The sequence below is a fragment of the Thalassophryne amazonica genome, chromosome 6, assembly GCF_902500255.1.
Source record: "Thalassophryne amazonica chromosome 6, fThaAma1.1, whole genome shotgun sequence".
Classification (NCBI taxonomy): domain Eukaryota; kingdom Metazoa; phylum Chordata; class Actinopteri; order Batrachoidiformes; family Batrachoididae; genus Thalassophryne; species Thalassophryne amazonica.
Window position 1 is genome coordinate 38,100,140 of NC_047108.1, and position 24,781 is coordinate 38,124,920.

At 39.0% G+C, this 24,781-nt stretch overlaps 1 protein-coding gene across 2 annotated transcripts; it reads left to right on the plus strand.

The window, feature by feature from the left end:
* Positions 1–7,264: 7,264 nt before the first annotated feature.
* Positions 7,265–18,525, plus strand: ctdsp2 (CTD (carboxy-terminal domain, RNA polymerase II, polypeptide A) small phosphatase 2). Of its 2 annotated transcripts, none has more exons than XM_034172000.1 (7): positions 7,265–7,796; positions 9,801–9,964; positions 11,401–11,499; positions 11,956–12,012; positions 12,582–12,674; positions 13,123–13,308; positions 15,729–18,525. In XM_034172000.1, the coding sequence occupies exons 1-7, from the start codon at positions 7,736–7,738 to the stop codon at positions 15,852–15,854; spliced, it is 786 nt and encodes a 261-aa protein (XP_034027891.1). In that variant the 5' UTR covers positions 7,265–7,735; the 3' UTR covers positions 15,855–18,525. The 2 variants fall into 2 exon arrangements, with proteins under 2 accessions (XP_034027891.1, XP_034027890.1); XM_034171999.1 differs by having other exon boundaries at positions 7,268–7,796; positions 11,398–11,499.
* Positions 18,526–24,781: the final 6,256 nt, after the last annotated feature.

Genomic DNA, 24,781 nt, shown 5'->3' on the forward strand with positions numbered 1-24,781 from the left:
TATCTAAGGTTGCCTGTGTATTGCCTTTGTCGGCTCCTGCTGGACACAAAACCAACTTTCAAGCTTTATCCTATGTAATGGAAGAGATATATTTTCTTGGAGCGTAGTTGCTTTGCAGTGGGTATTACCTGCTAGTCTAATATATAAAACTGACCGTGTGTGTTCACTATGCACAGCCACAGTAATCAAGCAATTAACACCAAACTTGGTATGGTGACTGGGGGCACCAAGGGAGAGGTCACTGGGGCCCTTAGGTTGAAAGCGTATGTGTGCGAACACACACACACATACACAGTCAGCCTTATATATTATATCACAATCCGCTCAGCGGAGCTCTTATTTTTGCAGTTCATGTGGTACTCAGGTCAGGTAGCAAGCATCACACTTTACTTACTACATAAGTTGGCTGGCTAGGGTGCACTTTAATTACAATCTGATCATGCTGCGTGCGAGTTAAGGCCTGCATTTCCTCAAATAAAATAACTGCTGTGTGCGGCACACCAGAGCATTGCTGTGATATGACGTGACCTTTTATCATCATTCACTTGAGTATCATGAATGTTACAAATTGCTCTATTAAAATTAATGATGACAACATACACACAATGCAACTTACTACACCTTAACCAAAGTGACATGAAATATACAATGACATGGTTAAAATTCTTCTCGACGTAGAACAGGTAACTCAGCTAGTTTCACTATAATTTCAATAAGTGAAAGCAAAAGGAAAAAGAAAATGAAAGGAGGGTATGCTTCTCATTTGACTCTACCGACCCCATTGTCAGCACAGCCCCGACTGTTCTCAAACCTCTGTCAATAACTCAGAAAAAGCAAGTCTGAATGAACAACAAAAAAAAATTTGAAAGTGACATGTTCACTAACATAGAGCTGTTCTGACGTGTGTATTCATTTTAATATTATCCACAGGACAGCCTGAAGGCACACTGTAAATGCTAACATACAAATTAATTATAAGTTAACCAAACTCAGTTTTCATCAACCTCTTATGAACACTCATTTTAAATAAGTAAGTAGTACTTTGAGATTGGAAGACATCTTTAATTGATGTAGCTCATTTAAGCCAAATTATAAAAATTAATTTTTCGTACCCAGTGTCTTTGGGGCGTTCTTTCAGACATGCGCAGATCTGCCTCATTTACTTTGCGCATTACCACCCACACATGTTCATGGTGAGCCCATGTTTGGACTACCAGTGCTCTCTCTCCAACCTGTTTTTCACTCATTGTTGATAAACTCTCTGGAATTAGTTTGGTTTATAAATCAAAACCATAAGTCAAAACTGCTTTGCTTTTAATGTCTTCTGCAACACATCAGTACTGTTCCATGTTAAAAGTAAATGACTCTTCCTTACAGCAGTGGGCAGGGTGCTCAAAGACAGAAGCTCTGACTCATTGTTTGTGTTGGGTTTGTGATCCCCTTTGATTTTACTCAGAAGTGCTGGCGATGATTAAACGCAAAACTGGGTTGTCAGTAGCTGACTGCACTGGAGTCAATACTAAAAGTTAGCGGTTAGCTGTAGCTTCTGCTGTAGCTTCAGGAAAATTAAGGTGGCCTGAATATGATGAATGAGCAAAACTAAAGAGAATTAAGCTGTCACTTGAGTACTGGATGCTCACAGTAAATACGTTACTGGAATCTAATTTATTTCAGTACTGCAAACTCAAAATAAACAAGTTATTATAATCTAGGTTTTTACGTTTCTTTGAGTACTACTAAATCAAAATGAACAAGTTACTTTTATCCAGTTATTTAAATTAATTTGAGCACTGCACAATACTAACAGTACTCACAATAATTAAGTTAATCAAATCTGATTCATTTAAGCTAATATAAATTACTTTTTTAAGGCAGCAAGTTTGCATATGATTTTTTAGTAGAGTCAACTTATTATATTTTACAGTGCATTGATACAGTCAGGTCCACAAATAGTTGGACAGTGATACAGTTTTTGTCATTTTGCCCGCAATGGAGTTTAAATGGATCAAAATGTGCTTGTACTGTAGCCTTTCATCTTTAATTCAGTGGGTTTAAGAAAAATATCACATTAGGGTTGTTTTTAATCTGTCACTTTTACAGTCAATTTTCTTGAGACATGTCAGAAGATGATGCATGAATATTTTGAACTCACTGAATGTCTTGGGACAACTAATGAAAATCATTAGTTGACCAGTCAGGTACTTTAGTCATCAACTAGTCGGCGACTAAATTTGACATTGAATGAATTAAGCCAATTTTGATTCTTCATGGTGAAACTCAAATGTGACATTTCTTTTAACAAATATGAGCACAAAATCACAAATAGAAGATTATACCTGCACTCATTTAATAGGCACAGATGACCCATTTGAGCTGACTAATTCACTTGCTGGGGTTCACACACTTTCTTCACTGAGTGAAGGTAGTGGTGGTAGCTCCAGAAGGTCTATTCTTTTAAGGGTTAAATGAACTTAATAAATGGCTCTTGACTAGTCGCCGAATAAAAAAATAGTCAAATAGTCAGATGTTAGCTAGTCGTAGTCGACTATTATGACTAGTCGTCCCAATTCTAACATCAACCATAAAAAACCTGACTGAACTAGAGATGTTTTGTAAAGAAGAATGGTCCAAAATACCTTCAGCCAGAATCCAACTCTCAATCGAAGCAAGGCATTTAGAGACTTATTTCTGCAAAAGGAGGATCTACTGAATATTGATGTATTTTTTCTGTTAGGGTGCCCAAATGTATGCACCCGCCTAATTTTGTTTAAAGAATTATTGCACACTTTCTGTAAATGCTATAAACTTCATTTCACTTCTGAAATATCACTGTTTGTCTGCTATATGATATATTTAACTGAAATTGATGATCCAAACAACCAATGATTTATAAAGGAAAATCATGGAAATCATCGGGGTGCCCAAACTTTTACATACCACTGTATGTAGAGAGGTGTGTGCCTTTCCAAATCATGTCCAATAAAATACATTTACCCCAGATGGACTCCAATTAAACTGTAGAAACATCTCAAGGACGATCAGTGGAAACAGGATACGCCTGAGATCAGTTTTGAGCTTCATGGCAAAGGCTGTGAATACGTCTGTATATGTGATTTCTTTGTTTTTTATTTGTAATAATTTTGCCAAAGATAATAATAAAAAAAACTTTTTCACATGGTCATTATCGAGTATTGTGTGTTGAATTTTGAGGGGAAAAAAAAATTAATTTCATTCCATTTTGAAATAAGGCTGTTACATAACAAAATGTGAAAAAAGGAAGCGCTGTGAATAGTTTCTGAATGCATCGTACAGTGAGGCAAATAAGTATTTGATCCACTGTCGGTTTTGCAAGTTTCCCACCTACAAAGAATGGAGAGGTCTGCAATTTTTATTGTAGGTACACTTCAACTGTGAGAGACAGAATCTAAAAAAAAATTGAGAAAATCACATTATATGATTTTTAAATAATTTGCATTTTATTGCATGAAATAAGTATTTGATACAATAGAAAAACAGACCTTAATATTTGGTACAGAAACCTTTGTTTGCAGTTGCAGAAGTCAGATGTTTCCTGTAGTTCTTGACCAAGTTTGCACACTGCAGCAGAAATTTTGGTCCACTCGTCCTCTTTATCTTCTCCAGATCTTTCAGGTTTCGAGTTTCAGCTCCCTCCAAAGATTTTCTATTGAGTTCAGGTCTGGAGACTGGCTAGGCCACTCCAGGACACTGAAGTGCTTCTTACAGAGCCACTCCTTAGTTGCTCTGGCTGTGTGTTTGGGGTCACTGTCAGGCTGGAAGACCCAGCCACGACCCATCTTCAATGCTCTTACTGAGGGAAGGAGGTTGTTTGCCAAAATCTCGCAATACATGACCCCATCCATCCTCCCTTCAATACGGTGCAGTCATCCTGTCCCCTTTGCAGAAAAGCAGCCTCAAAAATGATGTTTCCACCCCCATGCTTCACGGTTGGGACGGTGTTCTTGGAGTTGTTGTCATCCTCCAAACATGGCGAGTGGAGTTGCCAAAAAGCTCTATTTTGGTATCATCTGACCACATGAAAATTCAGTAAGGTATATCTTATATATTATATTCCAATTCTAAGGTGGAACTTGACCTTCTCCCATGCCTCCTCCGGATCATCCAGATGGTCACTGGTGAACTTCAAACAGACCTGGACATGTGCTGGCTTGAGTAGGGGGACCTTGCGTGCCCTGCAGGATTTTAAACCATGACGGTGTAGTGTGTTACTAATGTAGTCTTTGTGACTGTGGTCCCTACTCTCTTCAGGTCATTGACCAGCTCCTTCTGTGTCATTCTGGGCTTTCTCAGAATCATCCTTATCCCACGAAGCGAGATGTTGCATGGAGCTCCAGACTGAGGAAGATTGGTGTTTCTTCCATTTTCTAATAATTACATCAACAGTTGTTGCCTTCTCACCAAGCTGCTTGCCTATTGTCCTGTATCCCATCCCAGCCAGGTCTACAATTTTGTCCCTGGTGTCCTTAGATAGCTCTTTGGTCTTGGACATGGTGGATAGGTTGGAGTGTGATTGATTGAGTGTGTGGACAGGTGTCTTTTGTACAGGTAACGAGTTTAAACAGGTGCAATTAATACAGGTAAAGAGTGCAGAATAGGAGGGCTTCTTAAAGAGAAACTAACAGGTCTGTGTGAGGCAGAATTCTTGTTTGTTGGTAGGTGATTAAATACGTATTTCATGCAATAAAATGCAAATTAATTATTTAAAAATCATACAATGGAATTTTCTGAGTTTTTTTAGATTCTGTCTCTAACAGTTAAGGTGTACCTCTGATAAAATTTACCAACCCAGTCTCACAAGGTTTTTTTTTTTTTTGTGCTCCTGTCATGAAATTAGTCACATTTTTGTGACAGGGTTGTTTATTTTATCTTACAATTACTAACGCTACCCCTAACCATAGCCATAACCTAACCCCCATCCCTACCCCTTCCCCTAACCTTAACCATAACCTCTCCAGACACCCCCCCCCCCCGCATCACTTTTCATTTCACGCTCCCATCACAGAATGTATTAGAATGAATTTGTGCTCCCATTACGAAAATGTGGCACTTTTCATTACAATATCATAAACCAATAGATTAATGTATATTTTGTGATGTGAAATCATGAAATGCTGTGAGAAATGGTAGAAAATTACAGACCTCTCCATTCTTTGTGGGAAAACTTGCAAAATTAACAGTGGATCAAATACCTATTTGCTTCATTGTACATACTGATGGTTTGGAAGACACTTCACATCACACATTCCTGGCTACAGTGGAAGGAACATGGTTTCACCTGAGGTCAGAATCATGTGTCTTAATTATTGCTGCGATGTCCCCTTTTCAAACATTTCACATTTCACCAGTTTCGGAAGGGGTTTTGGGGGAGATGAATGTAGTCCAATGGCATATACATTTCTGCTTTTATTAGGAATTTTTTTTCTATGATAAGTAACATTTTCTAAACAGGGTATACTTTATTTCTGGCCCTCTGTGACACATTTTGGGTACCGTTTAATGTGAAAGTGCCCATATGCATACATAAAAATGTGTTGTTTGTGGTCCAAGTTTGCCTTGACAACTGACAAAACTCCAAAATCTGATTACCTCTAGATAATTTATCCAAGTCACTCTCCTACCAAGGTTGAAGGAAATCCATCCAGCCATTTTTGAGTTCCAGTATCTTGTCCATAGACACACGTTGTGATTGAAAACAATACCCTGCTATCACCTTTTCACTGACACTCAGGATAATGATCCTCATAATTCATTTGTACCTATGTACTCTGAAAATGGAGTGATTGTACATATTAACATGATATTCTTGTTGAAGTTCTTGAATTAAAGTTAACAGTCTTGTCTCCTTTCACTCTTGATTATTTAATTTCAACTCCATTGTGGTGGCAAACAGAGGCAACATCACAAAAATAATGTATTTAACTGAAGACCGTGATTTACACTGTCATTTTAAATGAAGAACATATAAGTGAGGCACAACACACCTTGACTGTTACTGTCTTATGAGGCTTTATCAAAGGAAATAAATGAGAAAGAGAATGAGGGGCTGGAATGTCAAAAAAGTGCAAATTGTTGATGTTATTTTGGACTGTCAGTAATTTGAGAACACTTGCATTAACATATAAGACTAACAGGGCAAACATATAGGAATAATTGACTCAGTCAGTGTCTCCAAAATTTCTAGTTTTGTAAAACCTGCAGCATATTCCATTCTGAACTTTGTGTTCTGACATGAGTGAGGAGGAGCGAGCATGTTGCCATCTTTTAACATGCACAATGATCATGAAATAAAGACAGACAGAGCTATTAACATAGGTGTCAGCCTGACTCCAGAAGGGGCAAAGAGGGTGCAGGTTTCTTTGTATCACCTGGTGGAGTTAGTGCATGGTTACAAAGAAACCTGCACCCTCTTTGCCCCTTCTGGAGTCAGGTTGACACCTATGTACTAATTAGTTTGTGAAGCCTTGTTACTAATCACAGGGTTGGAGTGGTCACCGATGACACAGTTGCTTGTATATTATTTGTACTGTATTGGAATTTACATTCAACAAGTTAAAAAAAATCCACACTAATAGTTTACTTCAGTATTTCCAAGTGTCTTTTTATTCTACACCAGTGTTTCCGTTTTTATTTTTATATTTCAATTTAATGCATTGTGTTAATTTAATGTTTTGTTTGCAAGAAATAAGTATTTACTCTCATTCCCATCTTGGACTTTGGCAAGATCCAAAATGACAAAATGCTGCACAGTCCCGCTGAGGAAAATATTCACTATAGGCGTCAATGCAAAATTAATATCTTGTTAAAAACATTTTATAAAAGATACAAAAATAAAAACATAAATACAATAAAAATACAACTTGAAAATAGATCAACAGATACGAAGAAAGCGAGTAAAAATTCATCCATCTATTTTCTATACTCGCTTACTCCAATTAAGGATGAATAAAAATTTAAATCGTAAAACTAGTGTATGATTTTAAGATAAAAAAAATAAAAGGATTGCTGTTGTGGCATGTATGGTTTACGCATGTTAAATGTTCATTTCGCATAAACGTGATCTCAGCGCTGGAATGTGCCCGGTGCAGAGCGCGCAGCACGGGGAGGAATGCTTTGGCCACGCCCACCTTCCCCCCAGCCGTCCAATCAGTGGTAAAGACGGTTTCAAGGCGCCCGCGGAGTCCCTACAGTAGAAAAACAAAGCCTCGGAGATTAACAAAACTAACATTTTATACGTAGGTGCGTCTGGGAATCCTATTTTCTATAACGAAGCCCGGCTTAGAGACCATTTCCTGGTGTTTTTCGCCGGTGTTTATGACATTTTGGACGATGTTGTTTATCTGTAGTAAGGGCGGTCTTGAAACCGGCTTCCCTTGCCCCATTTCCTCGGTTGTTTTCCTCCTCGCGCCTGGATTCTCCATGTTGTTGGTGCAAAAAACTGAGGACGGTGGACATCAAGGGAAACCCGATAAACTCCCCAAAACACACCGCGCCTCTTACCCGAGTGCCTTCCTCGAGAGGAGCCCAGAAAGGAGGAGAAGAAGCGGCTAAACGGTTGCTGTGAGGCGCGCCTGCGGATAAGCAGAGTTGCTGTCGGTGAATAATCGAGTCTGTTTGTTTGTCAATAAAAGCCAATGAGGGATGCCCGTCGGTGCGCGCGGACACCGTTTGAGGCTTGTGAGGGCTCCGTGATTGTCAGATGGAAAGTTCTGTTATCACCCAAGTGCAGAAAGAAGACCTCCAAGTGTCAACGAAAACAGGTGAGGAACGCGGCGCGTTTGTGTTTTAAAATGGGATCAAAGCCATTCTTATTTCAGCTGATCGTTTTTTTTTTTGTTTTTTTTTAATAGTCGTAAAAGCCTGTTGTAGTGTGACAGCTGAGCGCGCGCGCCAACAACACAATATTTAAAATAATCCTCGAACACTGGAGATACTCTGCTTTTGTTGCTGATTAAATTGTGCGTTCAGTGGTGGACATAAAACTTGTGCACAAGTTGACATCCCCTATACGCACAGTTCTTTCTAATCCCCATTTTGTCAGTTTGATTCTGCAGCTAGGCCTCTTTCTGGACAAATCTATATTGTTTTGTGTTGGTTTTGCTTTTGTTTTTTAAACGTGTGCCTGGTTGTTCGTAATAAATTTCTCGATCTGGAACAGTGTGTTCAGTTGGCACCATCCCATATTGTTGTACTACCTGGCACACCACGGTAAGCCCTGTTCGCATTTATTATTATTTGAGTGGTTAAACATGTCATCGAGAGTGGCATTAACAGAAAACTGTTGCATTGTTTTTGTGTTGATTAATCGATAAACAGCAGAGGTTGTGTGCATGGCGTGGATCATATGTGTGCTGGATATGCTTTGTGCTTTAGAAGAACACCAGGTGCTGCGGTATTGACAGCGGAATGCACAAACACACACCCTCTGCACACGCCCATTGTAGCGCCGTTTCAAAGATTTCGTTGTTTGCTCATTGATTCCAACTCCTCTCCTCTTTAGGAGCATAATGCGTGATTGCAGGTAATATTACGGTGTGCTTTGCTTAAAGCACGCTGTGATTGGCTGGATAATCAATCTATAATGTATTTTTGCACTGACTGTTTTGCTAGATTAAATAACACACTGTGTTTGAGTCCTGTTTTATTTCTGAGCGGGATTGCTTCTTTTGCATGCACCGAGAGATGTGCACTAATAATTATTACTCTGGGGAAATCACCTCAGATTTGCAGTGGCTGGCAGTTATGAGACACGTTCATTGGTTACATATGAGGTGGGTTGCATTAAAGATTATCGTCATGTCCAAAGAAAGGCTGTGGTTTGCATCTGGAGTGTTAGTAAATCGGGATCCTGTATTTTCTGTCCCTTAAACATGCTGTTATGTAACATGATTATTGATGTGGCTGCATTATGTCTTCAGAGCACTGATGGTTATGTGAACATTGTGGATTATAGTCCAAACATCTTGTAATCTGAGGGCATATGTGCCTGTCACACTGTATCAACAGTTTCAATTTGTAGTAAGGTCAGATCCAGTTTACATTCTCTGACTACATTCTATTGAAGGCTGTAAATTCTGCTTCTTTTTGCCCGTCCTCGCACCAAATGCACTGGATGGGGCTTGCATGGCTAAAACCCATCAAGAATGTTTCCCTCTTTCATTTATTACTGCATGCAGCTTTGACACCCATTGTTGCCACGACTGATCAAAGCCGAGCACAGGGTATTGAAGTGTGACTGCTTGGCTGATTTGGTTGGCTTCAGCCTGCCAAGCAGTTCCTGAAAGGTCTTGGAGTTAAAAATGGTTGGAATGTTTTCTGTCTGTGTTTTCTATTGAAGGTACTGTGGGTTTTCCCGCCCTCTGTGATTATATAACATGTACCAGCCATTTCCAGCAGCAGCGGCGGCAGCAGAGGCAGGCCCATTAAAAACAGATTTCATGTGCAGGCTGTGCCATCCCTCTAGACATCTGGTTGGATGCCTTTAGGAAAGAAAATAAGCTCCTGCTGAATTTTTCATGCAAGTCCCATTCCCATTGCAGCTGATTTGTCTTTAGAGATCAATATTTGTATTGGAATATTTGCATCAGGTTTTCATTCTTTGTGGTGAAAAAGAAAATGTTAAAAATGAATAGTAGGTGATACGAGGTCAGTGTAGCGTGTAGGTTGAGTGCTCACTCCATATAGTATAATTGATTTTCTTATCTAAATCTTTTGTGTGTGTGTATGTGTATGTGTGTGTGTGTGTGTGTGTCATTGCCAAACAGGGCAGGTGAGCCGGTCTGCCCTGAAACAGCCACGGAGCTGTAACATCTTCAAAGCACTGTTGTGTTGCCTCCAAGCTCAGGATGGCCCCAAACCACCACCAAAACCATCGCCACCTTCCCAGCAGACCTTGCTGGAGTCACAGGAAAATGGTGCGGTTGTCAAGGTAACCATGTTCTTATCCCAGTGGTATTCACACTGCTGAAAACAATCTGAATACAGTTGAGTCCTGCCTTATTTGTTCATTTTACTTCCACATCACACATACACCAAAGAAAATGTTTGAAGACTTTTCATGTCTTTTGTTCTAAGCTAAATATGCTGTTGTGACAATGCGCTTATTCTTTATCTGACGGCATTTTAAAGCCACCATGGCAGGTGTTCTGAAAGCTATCCACTACAATTTGCTGATATTGAATCACTCCAGGAAAGATAAAACAGAGTGACTATCAATTCTTTAAGCAGGCTGGAAGAGCTGGTAGAGATTGGTGTATTGTTTGCCTCGTAATTGCTGAGGTGGAAGGAAAAAATAAAGCCTGGAACCACGCGGTGCATGGCTGACCGTGCCGGTAATACTGTCAGTTTGATTAGAGCTCCAATACAAACCAAGGGTCACTTTAATGAGATTTCATGTTTGTTGGTTTTGAGGACTGTCAGAGCTGATCAGGAAACAGCATCTGTAGTACCTAGTTATTGTTTTGCACACTACTGCCCATGACAAGCTAAATAAGCATCGCCACTGATGAGATTAAGCTATATTTTCTGTTTTAATGAAAATTGTCTGTGTGGGTTGGGGGATTGTTTATGTCTTTATCACAGTCTGATCTCGTTGTCAAGGCTGTGTTATGTAATATATTAATAAATAATTTAATTTTACCTGTGCTCGTAATGAGATGTGTTGACTCTGCCTAGCTCTTCTAGGCCAGTTATTGCCTAGCTCTGTTTTTAAAACAATTTATATATTTATACTTTGGTATGGCAGAGTTATCAAGAATGGACTAATATAGTAATAAGCTAGCATGGTGTGCCACTGTGGTGACTGGACCGTGGTAGTTAACTAACTAGTAAGGCCCCTAAGAATTATGTGATGGGAACTTATTTATGACCCAGTACTGTCTTAAAACTGACTGCAAACTCTAATGATCTATTTTTAGAACATTTTTTTTTACTTTGGAAAGGGAGAATTTAAACAACATGGCATGGTAATGATAGCTGCCACCATTTTGGATGTTGTTACTTCTCACCAGATTGTCAGTTCCCTTCTTCCTTGTCAGCTTGTAGCAACCATAGGAAATTAATGTCATAGCATGTGACACATATGACTGGAACATAGGGGCATGTATCATAAATAAAATAAGGCACCCCCAACCCCCTGTTTGCCTCTCATTGTGAATCAACAGCTGCCACAAAACAATAAATAAATAGATTTAAGACAGCAAAGAGTCACCAGGCACCTTCACACCAGAGTTTTATTTAATTTCTCATGGGTACTTGTCATAAGATTTTATTAGCGTATGAATCCCACGTGATAGAGGCATGAGAAATGATGTAAGCCCATGTGCAGTTCCATACCATTAAAGTGTTTGTGTGTCTGTTCAGCAGTATGAACCCAGCCTCCTGCCTGAGGTGAAGGTCCAGGACCAAGGCAAGATATGTGTGGTCATAGATCTGGATGAGACTCTGGTGCACAGCTCATTTAAGGTATCAAAGCAGTCGTGTGTTTGTTCAGTTTTATTTATTTATAAAACCTTTATTTTGTTTTTGTTGTGTTTTTAGTAATGCTATTTTTGACACCGTAGCTTGGGTGTACTGCTGGAACTTCAGTTTTGGTGTAAGCGTCTTATGTTTTGCTTTAAATAACAAACATGCTTATGTAACATCTGGGAAAGTTCTGTTAAGATAAGCGGTGCACCAGTCTGGATCTGCTGCGATTGATTATTAATCTGAGAGTTTTGTCAATTTCAGAAAAACTGTTACAAGTGTGAGAGGACAACAAGTGAGTTTTGTATTCAGTTTGTGTAGGCTGTGCACTGATTTATGGCAGCAGAGTGGAGTCTGTTTCCGTGTTCAGCTGTTATGTAATGCCATGTGAATGTACACGGCGCAGCTCATGTGAACGAGCATGCCAACCATCTCCCTCTCTGTTCCCCCCTGCAGCCCATTAGTAATGCAGACTTCATCGTTCCAGTGGAGATAGAGGGGACCACACACCAGGTAAAACACGGAGCACATGCATATACATACATACATATGTGTATTTGCTGTGGATGGGAGGAGAGCTGGTGTTTGCCTATATATGTGTGTGTGCGCAGCGGTTGCTGAGCTGAAAAGGGATGGGTCTCCACCAATCAGCCAGGTTTGTTATTGCGGGTTCATGGAGACCTCTACTGGCCAGATGTTGAACATGGACACAGAGGCATCAGCAAGAAAAGGACAAATTTCAGCCAAGCTCATCTGAAATTTCATGACTAAATGATGCTGTATGTGTGGCTTTCTTAATGAAGAACATGTTGAGAAAAATGTTTAAATAGCATCGGACTGTTTATTTGACTGCCGTTACTATGGACTTCTCTGTGGGGCCTCTGCCTGGTTCAAGTAATCCAGGATAGGCTGGTTAACGCTGGCACGGCCTATTCTTGATTACTTGTTTCAGGAATGGGCCATTAGCAGCCTGCTGTTGGACATAAGTTCAGCATTTGGATTGAAGCAAGCAAACAACTTAAACGCCAATTATTTACAGGTGTAGCATGAAAACTTTATAGCAGGTGCTTTTGTTTTTCCAGGTGTATGTACTGAAGAGGCCGTATGTGGATGAGTTCCTGCAGAGAATGGGAGAGTTGTTTGAATGTGTGCTGTTTACAGCCAGTCTTGCCAAGGTACTTTACTGTGGACTGATCCTGTAACAGTACTTCATACTTTACTTAACACCCTTTGGATTGATGTAATGTTTCCTTCCCACTGTCGCCAAGTGCTTGCTCACAGGGGGTCGTTTTGACCATTGGGGTTTTTACGTAATTATTGTATGGCCTTGCCTTACAATATAAAGCGCCTTGGGGCAACTGTTTGTTGTGATTTGGCGCTATATAAATAAAATTGATTGAATTGATTGATTTGATCTGTCAGATTTGTTTTGATGACTACATGCCCTGTTTTTGCTTAACATGCTGAGACTACACACCCTCTTTCATTGTAAAATCTTTCATGAGTAATTTTGAATGTTTTTTTCTCCCTAAGCTATTAGTGTAACACTACTGTACCCAGGAAACCAAACATTCTCTTGCCTTTGCCTCACCGGCTCTCTGTTTTTCCTCCAATCTCTGTCAGTATGCAGACCCAGTAACGGACCTGCTGGATCACTGTGGTGTATTCCGAGCCCGATTATTCAGAGAATCATGTGTATTCCACCAGGGCTTCTATGTGAAAGATTTGAGTCGGTTGGGCAGAGACCTCCACAAGACACTCATCCTGGATAACTCTCCTGCCTCTTATATCTTTCATCCTAAAAATGCTGTGAGTTTTCATTTGATTTCCTACACAATGATCCGTCATCTCCGTGTAGAAAAAAGACGTGCTGTTTGTGATCACGAGTAACTGACATTTTATTCAAATCATTCAAAGGAAGTGTCATAGCTTGAGTCTTTTAAAATATATGTGAAGGTCTGCAGAAAAAAATCAGCACACACAAGTTGGAAGTCACAAACAGAATAAAACAAAATGATGATGCTAAGGAGATCCCAATAGGGCAGTTCCTGAAGGCAGGCTTATAGACCTTTTTCCATTCTGGACATGCTTACCAATGATTTCTAGTGAGCTGCCATGTTGTGTGGCAGTGATCATAGACGGAAAGCGAGCACCGGTGATCCGTGAAGCGCCAGGTAGTGCTAAAGTGAGACACTGTTTAATTTATGGGTGATCAATACAGACAAGAGTTCACTCAAATTTTTTGCACATCCCAAGAATTGTTACACATCAAGGAGAAAGGACCGAGGAGCTTTCTCGCAATAAGCGCAGGCTGTGGTTAGTTCGGCTCAACGGAGCAAATTTCAACCCCATCCGAGCTAACAGCTTTACAAAGTGTGCTCTGAGCATTTCATCTCAGGTATGTATTTTTTGTTGATAATTCTGAAATGACTAAAGTAATATATGATGTAATAATATAACAATTGCAAGCTCGAAAACTGAAATTTGGCCATTTAACTCTCCATTTACCATTCCATTTTGAGCACTCTGATTATTGTTTTTTGTTTGTCTGTTTTCTTCTTCACCCACCTGTGATCAGCAGACACAATTGCACAAATGATTTAGTGAGTCTGTGACCATCTAGATCAGCTTCTATCTTGTAACAATCGATGCAATCATTCGCCTTCAGCTTCTCATTGTAGCGAGTAGATGTAGCTTCATCCAAAGAATCTTGATCGCGTACGTGGGGCATTGACAGCATTTTTTCAAGACACTTTGTACTTTCCAGCTTCAGCTTTACAGCGGCTTACCCAACAAAATGGCATCTCGCAATGCATCATGGGTAAAAAAGACAAATGGAAAGGGATCTATTTGACAATGGTTACTCGTCTGACTGCTTCTGCGGTATTGTTGCCTTATAGTTAACTTTAAGTTGTCCATAGGTGTGTGTGCGGGTGTGAATGTGTTTGTCTGTCTATGTGTGGCCCAGACTGGTATCTTGTCCAGGGTGTACTCCACCTCATCACCTATGATTGCTGGGATAGGCTCCCCCCCCCCCCCCCCCCGTGACCCTTAATTGTAGTAAGTGGTTGAAGATGAGTGAGTGTGTGTAATATATGTGTAAAAATTAATTTAACCTAATTTAACATTCATTAACACAACATAATAAAAAAGTAAATCTTTTTAGTCGCTGTGTGTGTGTGCAAAATTTAGCAAATACAGCACCTGTAATGCGTTAATTTTTTAAAAGCTAGATTAATCACACTTTGATCATTTTGCAATAACTGGTCTAGATGTCTTTGGAATCTTTTTTGCACGGTTTAAACAACAGCAGCAGACCAGAAGGTTTTTATTTTTAAATGGCACCAAGGAAAAATAGTGCGATCAGTACATCCACAACACATGGATTGTCTTAATGTTCTCCAACACAAGCAGTAAAAGAGCCTAATGTTTCTGCCTGATCAGCAACACACGTAGGTGTTAAACACTTTCCACAGTAAAGTAACTTGCTTTAATAACTGTCATCGTTATATCTCAAATGTGGAAATTTTGTGTGTAAACATCTCTTCTGATGCTAATTAGACTTTAAAGATCATTACTTAAACAGCCACATGGCACTCTTACAGGATTAAAACCATCTAAAAATGTTTGTATAATGATATTTCATCCAGATTTTAATGTTCAGTGGGCATATTTTAAAAAATGAAATGGCCCTTTATCCAGTATCCCTATAATTGTTAAAGAGATCTTATTGTGCCAGATCAATTTGTAATGCCTTTTACATTTTCAAATATTTGATATTTAATATATAGCAAGTCCTTTTGGCTGCTCCCTTGTTTTCACTCGGGGTCGCCACAACAGATTCAGGATGAATCTGCATGTTGTTTTGGCACAAGTTTTATGCCAGATACCTTTCCTGATGCAACTCCACATTACATGGAGAAATGTATATTCTCCTTGTTTTAGCAGAATTTATGACTGACACAGAAATGTCCCACGATTACAGCTGTATTCAAAAAACACAAACCCTGATAGGCAAAGTGACATTTGCTACATCTCACACACACCACCTTGAGAGGGGAAAAAAAAAAGAATTTCATTCATTTTGGAACAAGGCTGTAACATAACAAAATGTGGGAAAAGTGCAGTGCTGTGAATACTTTCTGGATGCACTGTATATAGTTTATGTGTAGAGTTTGTTGAGTCTTAGGTGTTACTAAGCTGTGTTGTTTTGTTTTGTTTTTTCACAGGTTCCTGTGGTGTCATGGTTTGATGATGTGGATGACGCTGAACTGCTCAACCTTCTGCCTGTGTTTGAAGAACTAAGTCAAGCTGATAACATATACACACGACTAGACCAGCTTAGAGGACATTAGTCCTAAATGGACATGCTGAAATATGGTTAGAACTGCAACCTGAAATGTCTGCAACTATAATAGTTGTAGAATAGATACTTGGGTGTTTTTGTTTGTTTTGTTTTTGGAACCAGCATCTACAGACTATTTGGAAAATTGTAATTCTGCTGAGTCTGTGAATTGCCAAGTGTTTGACATACAAAGTCTGTGGTTTTAAGCCAAACTGTAGACTCCAGTCTGAGGCCTTGTCGCTGATGCTCAGTGCTGACAAACAGTAGTGAACACCATCCAATGTCCCACAACCAATTCATTAAAACTCCGTTCTCGCTTTCATGGATATGGATCCCAAGGTTTAAATTCTTGTCTTCAACTTGAAAAATCTTAAAGGGTTTGGGAGCGCAACCTCGGCGAACCATATTCCATCTTTGCACTCTGGTCTTCTTTTAACTGTGGCTGGACATGTAAAAAAAAATCTTGTTTTTGTTGTGATCTTTGACATACTTTGATAAAACTTTGCATTTCTGTTGGACCCAAAACGTTGTTGTACCTGTTGTAACATCACTGGGGGGTTTTCTGTACTCACCTCGGTGTTAATGTGTTAGCATGGGCACTCTTCTGTTGTGGGTTCAGGAGTAGAGAAATCCACTGGTCCAAAGATATGGACCAGTAACTTTTGACCTATGTCTAGTTGATATTTTCCCCTGCTAGACAAATGTCTAGTTAAAAATCTTGTCAGTCTAGTGATTAAAAGTGTTCAGCAAGACTGACAAATTTTTTTCAATGTTGCGCCTTAAATAACTGAGCTGTTGTTCGCAGATTACACTGACCCTCACTGTGTTACTCAGTCACACCATGGACTTCATGAATGAAGCTCAGTCAACAAATGAGAATCGTGTAAAAGTATACGGTGTCCACGCGCTACTTTTATCTTAAATACAACGTCTGTAACAGGAGCAGCGCACAGAAAGAGTAGCAGAGAAGAGCTGGTCCAGACAGACTCGGTGAGAGTTACCATAGCAACACTGCATGTTGCTATGGTAACATAGCAACATGCATATGCATATAGCACACATAAAAAGTTAACTTAGATCAATTGTTGTATTTTGCTACAAAATCTGAATTTGATGTGAAATAGTAACATGATTCACCTCAGCAATCATAAATTTTTGATCATACTAGTCTCAGAAGCAATAGATATAATTGTTGGCCAAAAAAAAAATCAGAGATATTAAAGAGCTTACACAGCTGTTTGGCCTTCTCAAAAAATAGTTCCCTAAACATGTTTTTTGTTTGTTTATTTTGTACGCATCACATGGTACAAGCTTAGTGCATTACATCATAACATGGTACGCTAGATCATATGCGTAGGAAACCGTGACGATCACATGCCAGAATGCATATCTGTGAAAGCGAGAACGGTGCTAAATTATGATTATTAAAGCAGTTATTTGTGGCTTTCCTGCCCTGACTTCACACACTGGTTGTGATCTGGACCAGCCACTTATTTTCTTTCACTGTGAGATCAGATGTGTTTCAAAAATCTGCCTTGAGACATCAAACGTCTATCCTGCTGATAACCTGATAGTTTTGGCAGAGGTGCGTGTGGTCTGAGTGGCCACAGTTTTACATTATTGTGCCTTTAAAGAACAACAAGAAATCAGATTTTGAAATTTCAACAGATTTTATACATTTGTTTTAATTTTCTATACTTTCATAAGGAAATCTATTTTTAAATGGTTAACATGGTTTTTCTATGTAAAATAGGTCTGTAATGGCATGGACAGCACCCACTGAGTAGCCCAACAGTAACTATAAACATTAGCCTTATATTTATCTTTAAATGAGCAGCTAAACAAATGTCTTTTACTCGTTTGTGCTTTATTTTGAGCATTATAATTTCCATAGGATTGATATTACAGTCAGTGTCAGATTGATAGTTGTCAGAGTGGCTCAGTCTTTCCTGCAGAATTTCTTTAAAGACTGAGAGCAGAGACGCTGGAATAAGTTGGTACACAGACTGATCAGTAATGCCTCAGTTTTCAGTTTAGTTTTAATAATTGCTCTTATGTTTTTTATTGCTTTATGACAAAACTTGTGATTGTGTTATAGTGACAGTCCGACAACTGAAAACTGTGCCTTTGAATTTCAGAGAATAGTGCTTTGCTTAAACAGAGATTATATGCCTACACACTCTGATGTGTCATGCTGAGCATGAGAAAACACTGTCAAGAGCAAGTGTAATGCCATGTGGCTGTGGTACTTGCAGCACAACACTTCAAAATGTCACATAAGATGTTTTTAAACTATGTGAGACTTTTTTATATATATATTTATTGGCCAAACCCTGTATTGTCGAGTACTTAACATTTTGTATTTCAGTCATGTCTACTTTGAGGCTGCTGTTTTGTTTAACCATGCCATTGTATCTGTGTCAAAAAACTTGTATTTTGGACGCAGGTAATTCAATAGATTATAATAAATCAAAGAGCCCAAAATTTAAGATGCAGGCATCAACAAGGTTGTGTTTGTGTTAGCTATTCATCAGCTGGATATTGTGGTATTTGTACGAGGTTAAATGTCTGATGCAATTCCAGGATATTCGTCAATAAATTGACACAAAATCAAAAATATGTACAAGGTGTGGTGGCCAATATATCGAGAGAGTTACATTTTGTCTGTTTTGCAATAAAAATAAGTAAAAAAAAAATCATTTTGTCTATTTAATCAGACCATAATCCAACACAAGGTGCTACCAGTTTATATGAGAAAAGTTATATTTTACTGCCCTTTTTGTGCTATAACACTAAAAACATAAATATTTCATGAACCATCAAATAAGCATTTTTCTGTTTCAAAGACTTGATGTTGAACTATTTATGCTTCGTTATTTTTTTTAAGTGGTTATACTAAAGTTGAAAAAGGTCAAGGCCTTGTTAAATCCTGATTAATACCCACATCTGGAAGCCACATCCATGACACCACAGAACTACCTTGAGTTATACGGCCTCATTTATCAACTGTTCCTATGCACAGATTTGTGTTTAAACAGTGTGTATGAACGTTTGCACATAGTGTGTGGAATTTACCAACTTGCACTTAGAAATGTCAGTAATAATACAAAGCTCTGACGAGGTGTATTAGTTGAGTACTCCGATAAGGTTTATTGTTTGTCTGAAGTGCCGTACATTCTATGGTTAGTTATTTTGTGAAATTTACTTAGGAATTCAGAAGTCTGCTTCTGATTAGGGTTTAGGTAGTAATCAGTGGCGGCTCCAGAGATTTTCTTTTCTGCAGGTACTATGGGGGAGCTTGACATTTTCATGATGCTATGAAATAAGGGCTCATGTGTCACGACGGCTCTGCCATGTTCACGGGCACATACGAGGTCTATCCAAAAAGTATCAGACCTTTTTATTTTTTTCAAAAACCTTATGGATTTGAATCATGTGTGCTTGCATGAGCCAACCTTGAACCTTCGTGTGCATGTGTGAGTTTTTTCACGCCTGTCGGTTGCGTCATTCGCCTGGATTTTCATTTCGAGGAAAATGTCTGAACGATTGGAGCAGCGCTGAATCAAATTTTTCCAGAAACTGTGAGAGACAGCCAGGTGGAAACCATTCGGAAGATTCAAACGGCTTTCGGTGGCTTTTCAGTTGAGTGAGTATCCGAGGAATTGTGTAAGAGCTGGACATGTCACAACATGTCCTGTGAGACTTCCAACTTCCGCACGTCTTTCATTACAAAATCTCCTGTAACACTGGAATGTGCCGAAAAAGTGCTGATGTCCACCTCTTCTGCAATTTCTCTGGTAGTCAGACGACGTCCCGGATCAACACAGCATTCACTTTGGAAATGATCTGGTCGTTTCAGCCTGTTGATGGCCGCTCGGAGCGCGGTGCACCCTCCGCCATTGTGCGCCGTCTTTAAACTGGTTGTAACACTCCTCAATCTGTGTGATGCCCATAGGATCGTCACCGAAAGCCGTCTGAATCTTCCGAATGGTTTCCACCTGGCTGTCTCTCACAGTTTCTGGAAAAATTTGATGCAGCAAAGCTCCAAATGTTCCACCTCGCAATGAAAATCCAACGAGAGGGGAGGACCAGTGCTCACACAAAGCCTGCTCACAGGCGAATGATGCAACCGACGGGCGTGAAAAAAATCACGCATGCGCATGAAGGTTCAAGGTTGGCTCATGCAAGCACACATGATTCAAATCCATATGGTTTTTGAAAAAAATAAAAAGGTCTGATACTTTTTGGACAGACCACACACATCGCGTGTTCTCATCTGTGACAATCACTGACAACAGGCAGAATGAGCAAAATCACACACAAAACTAGGGTACTGTTCAATACAAATATCCACAGACCTACACATAGTTTATAGCCTAAGGGGAAAAAAAAATGCCAACGGCAGGCAGAGAGGAAATCTTTCACCTGCCATTGATGTCTTCATAACAGCATAATGCGCCTGTTGTGGTTAAAAGTAAAAGCATCTATAATTTGGTTGCGGTCCATGGCCCATACTCTGAGGGTTAATTGCCAGGAGTGCCAGTGTAGCAGCTATTCTCTCTGCTTCTGCACTGTAGTAATTGACTCCTCCCACTCGCTAGAAATAAGATGAAAAAATTTAGCTCCGAGTCAAAAAATTCAGCAGAGAATGTGATTAAAAAAACATTTAACACCTTGACATCCTATTTGTGATTCTTTATGATCAAATAACCATACTTGCCAGACTTTTTGTCCCAGTGTAAGTCTGAGTTTTGATGGTCACTATCTTATATTGTATTACAGTGCATCCGGAAAGTATTCACAGCACTTCACTTTTTGATTACATCCCCACCCCTCACAATTCTACATACAATACCCCATAATGACAACGTGAAAAAGGTTTTAGGAAATGTATTAAAAATAAAAAAATTAAGAAATCACGCGTGCATAAGTATTCACAGCCTTTTCCATGAAGCTCAAAATTGAGCTCAGGTGCATCCTGTTTCCACTGATCATCCTTGAGATGTTTCTACAGCTTAATAGGAGTCCACCTGGTATAAATTCAGTTGATTGGACATGATTTGGAAAGGCACACACCTGTCTACATGTAAGGTCCCAGAGTTGACAGTGCATGTCAGAGCACAAACCAAGCATGAAGTCAAAGGGATTGTCTGTAGACCTCCAAGACAGGCTTGTTTCAAGGCACAAATCTGGAGAAGGGTACAGAAATATTTCTGCTGCTTTGAAGGTCTCAATGAGCACAGTGGCCTCCCATAAATGGAAGAAGTTCAGATCCACCAGGACTCTTCCTTGAGCTGGTCACCCTGAGCGATTGAGGGAGAAGGACCTTAGTCAGGGAAATGACCAAGAACCAGATGGTCACTCTGTCAGTACTCCAGCATTCCTCTGTGGAGAGAGGAGAACCTTCCAGAAGGACAAACATTTCTGCAGCAATCCATGAATCAGGCCTGTATGGTAGAGTGGCCAGACAGAAGCTCATTCCTTAGTAAAAGGCACATGGCAGCCCGCCTGGAGTTTACCAAAAGACACCTGAAGGACTCTCAGACCATGAGAAACAAAAATCTCTATTCTGATGAGACAACGAATGAACTTTTTGGTGTGAATGCCAAGCGTCATGTTTGGAGGAAACCAGGCACCATCCCTACAGTGAAACGTGGCAGCATCATACTGTGGGGATGTTTTTCAGCAGCAGGAACTGGGAGACTAGTCAGGATTGAGGGAAAGATGAATGCAGCAGAGACATCCTGGATGAAAACCTGCTCCAGAGCACAGTTGACCTCAACAGGACAGTGACTCTAAGTACACAGCCAAGATATTAAAAGAGTGCCTTCAGGACACCTCTGTGAAAGTCCTTGAGTGGCCCGGCCAGAGCCCAGACCTTAATCCGATTGAACATCTCTGGAGAGATCTGAATGTAGGTGTGCACTGACGCTCCCCATCCAACCTGATGGAGCTTGAGAGGTGCTGCAAAGAGGAATGGACAAACCTGTTCAAAGATAGGTGCGCCAAGCTTGTGGCATCATATTCAATAAGACTTGAGGCTCTAATTGCTGGCCAAGGTGCATAAACAAAGTACTGAGCAAAGGTTGTGAATACTGATATACATGTGATTTCTTAGTTTTTTTTTTTTTTTTAATGGCAAAAAAAAAAAACTTTTTTCATGTTGTCATTATGGGGTGTTGTGAGTAGAATTTTGAGGGAAAAAATAAATTTACTCCATTTTGGAATAAACATAAAATGTGGAAAAAGTGAAGCACTGTACTTTCTGAACTTTATTTATTATAATGTATTTATTGGACTAAAATCTTGTTCAACCAAATGTCACCATCCACATGTGGTGGAGAGAGTTATGTGTGTATGTATGTGTGTGTGTGTGTGTGTGTGTGTATATATATATATATATATATATATATATATATATATATATATATATATATATATATATATATATATATATATATATATGTTATTATTGCTAAATAATTTGTTCTTAAGTAATTATTTAATATTAATACTTCCATATGTGACAGTTATTAGTGCAGCAGCAAATATCTGCAAATAAATAACATTCTGTAATATCTTGTTGAAATGTTTGTTGCTCATTTCTCAAACTGTACCAAGCAAAATATCAGAAGCAAAAACTTTCTTGTGTTAATTCTAATCTAAAGAGTGATTTTGTACAGGAAAAAGAGAAAACAATTAGGCATTCACATGAGAACAATACATTTTTTAGCCCTTCCCCTCCCCCTATGAAATTTAATGTTTCTTCAAAATTTCCCCAACTGGTTTTTTAACAGAGCAAGGAATTTTCAACACAGCATTTCTAAACATCCTATTTTTATTTTGGAAGCTTATATTATTTTACTTTGCACACATAAATAAAATTATTTCATAAAAAACAAAAATTACCAGGGTCAAAATTATTAACCCCCTGAAGCTAATAGTCAATTATGCATTATTTTGCTGGATGTCAGTTTGCAGCTGTTTGTTGTAGTTTTCAACAAGTCTCAGAAATGTCTCATGAAGAATCCCAGCCCATTCTTTTTTGACTCATCTCTCAAGTTCCTCCAGATTTGATGATCTTCTGGCTTGGACCTTGGTCTTTGGCTCACCTCACAGACTGGATTCAAGTCAAGGCTTTGTGCAGGCTAATCAATAACGTTCAGCTTGGTCTTTTGGAGGTAGTTCTTCACCAGGAGTGACGTATATTTTGGGTCGTTGTTGTGTTGGAAGACAAAGCGATGACCCAGACCCAGTTTTGCTTTTATGATTCCTCCGCCATGGCTAGCACTTTTTTTCTTAAACACTGATATATGAAGAACATTCATGCCAAATCTGATGCTTGTATCACCAACTGAAGGATTGTTTCAGTTATCTGCTGCACTAAAAGGACATTTCCATTATGCATAATCTTTCTCCAGGTTGTCCTTAGCGTTCAGTCTGGCTTGAAGGTGTTTCTTCTACAGAAGTGTGAGTTTTTCTTTTCTTTGTACTTAGAGACATAGTACTAAATTTTATTTTGACAGCAGAATCTAGAACCATTTCAACGCAGAGTCTGATAAAAGAGGGCTCTGGATTGCAACCACCCAGACAGATGACATTACAGAATAACATCAAATATTGAAGGAACTCCATGAAATGAGTGCTGAGATCTTACCATCTGAAAATGTCATGCTTTTAGTTAGATAAAAATAACACAAGTGCCATCTATTGAAATTGCATGCATGTCAGGGTTCATTTCTAGGAAATCAGTGGTTGTTGAGATCTAGCTCCTGGCAGACAGTTCATCGTCTCAAATAATGGATAAAATAATTATATGAAAGCTAAATTCAAACTGGTATATCAAAAATAAAAACAGACTAACTGACATAAAACAACCAACAACCAAATTTTCAGGATACTTGAATCATGAGAAAAACATGCTGGTTGACCCCTTAAAATGCAGACGTCATCATACATTTTAACACATTCATTTCCTCTCCCATACATCATAGTTGTGGGTATGTGGTCGACACGTTTTAATAGATTAATTTATAAACTTCAGACCTATGGTACTGTTGGTAAACTTTGTTATTGGGTTGAAGATTTCCTTAGAGACAGGAAACAACAGGTATGTGTTAACAATGCAAAGTCAAAATGGTTAAGTGTAACTAGTGGGGTGCCTCAGGGATCGGTCCTAATTTACTATTTATTAACGACTTGCCTGGTGCAATATCAACTAAATGTAAACTCTTTGCAGACAGCACCAAGGTGTATCATCCAATCTTGTCCATAGCTGACTCAGAAAATTTGCAAAAAGACATCAACAATTTAATGTTATGGTCAAAACAATGGTTATTAGGTTTTAATGAAGATAAGTGTAAAGTATTACATGTAGGTCATCAAAATCCATGTCATGAGTACTTTATGAATGGTAGTATGTTAAATTCTGTAAGTGAGGAAAAAGATCTAGGAGTTTTAATTACCAACAAATTGTCTTTCTCAAAACACATAGCCAAAGCTGCCGCTAAGGCTAATAGTGTTCTAGGTATGATTAAGAGAGCATTTACATTTATTGACAAAGAGTCATTTTTAGTTTTGTATAAAAGTTATGTATGACCACATCTTGAGTATTGTGTACAAGTATGGTCACCATATTTTGAAAAAGATAACTTGTTACTGGAAAAGGTTCAAAGACGTGCAACCAAATTAGTACCTGGGTTGCAAAATTTGAGTTATGAGGAAAGATTAAGTGAATTAGGTTTAACAACTCTTGAGGATAGAAGAGTTTGGGGTGACCTAATTGAAATGTATAAAATTCTACATGGTTTTGGAGGCAATAGACCCCAATACTTTATTTACCAGACGAAGATATCTTGTCCTTAGAGGCCATGAACTCACTGTGGAAGTGAAAAGATCACGTCTTAATATTAGAAAGTTTAGTTTTAGTAATAGAGT

Excerpts from the sequence above, each read along its gene's own strand:
- ctdsp2 (XM_034171999.1), top strand. The coding sequence starts at position 7,736 with ATGGAAAGTTCTGTTATCACCCAAGTGCAGAAAGAAGACCTCCAAGTG. Across the intron at positions 9,965-11,397 it reads AAAATGGTGCGGTTGTCAAG|CAGTATGAACCCAGCCTCCT; the intron begins GTAACCATGTTC and ends GTGTCTGTTCAG. Across the intron at positions 12,675-13,122 it reads TTACAGCCAGTCTTGCCAAG|TATGCAGACCCAGTAACGGA; the intron begins GTACTTTACTGT and ends AATCTCTGTCAG.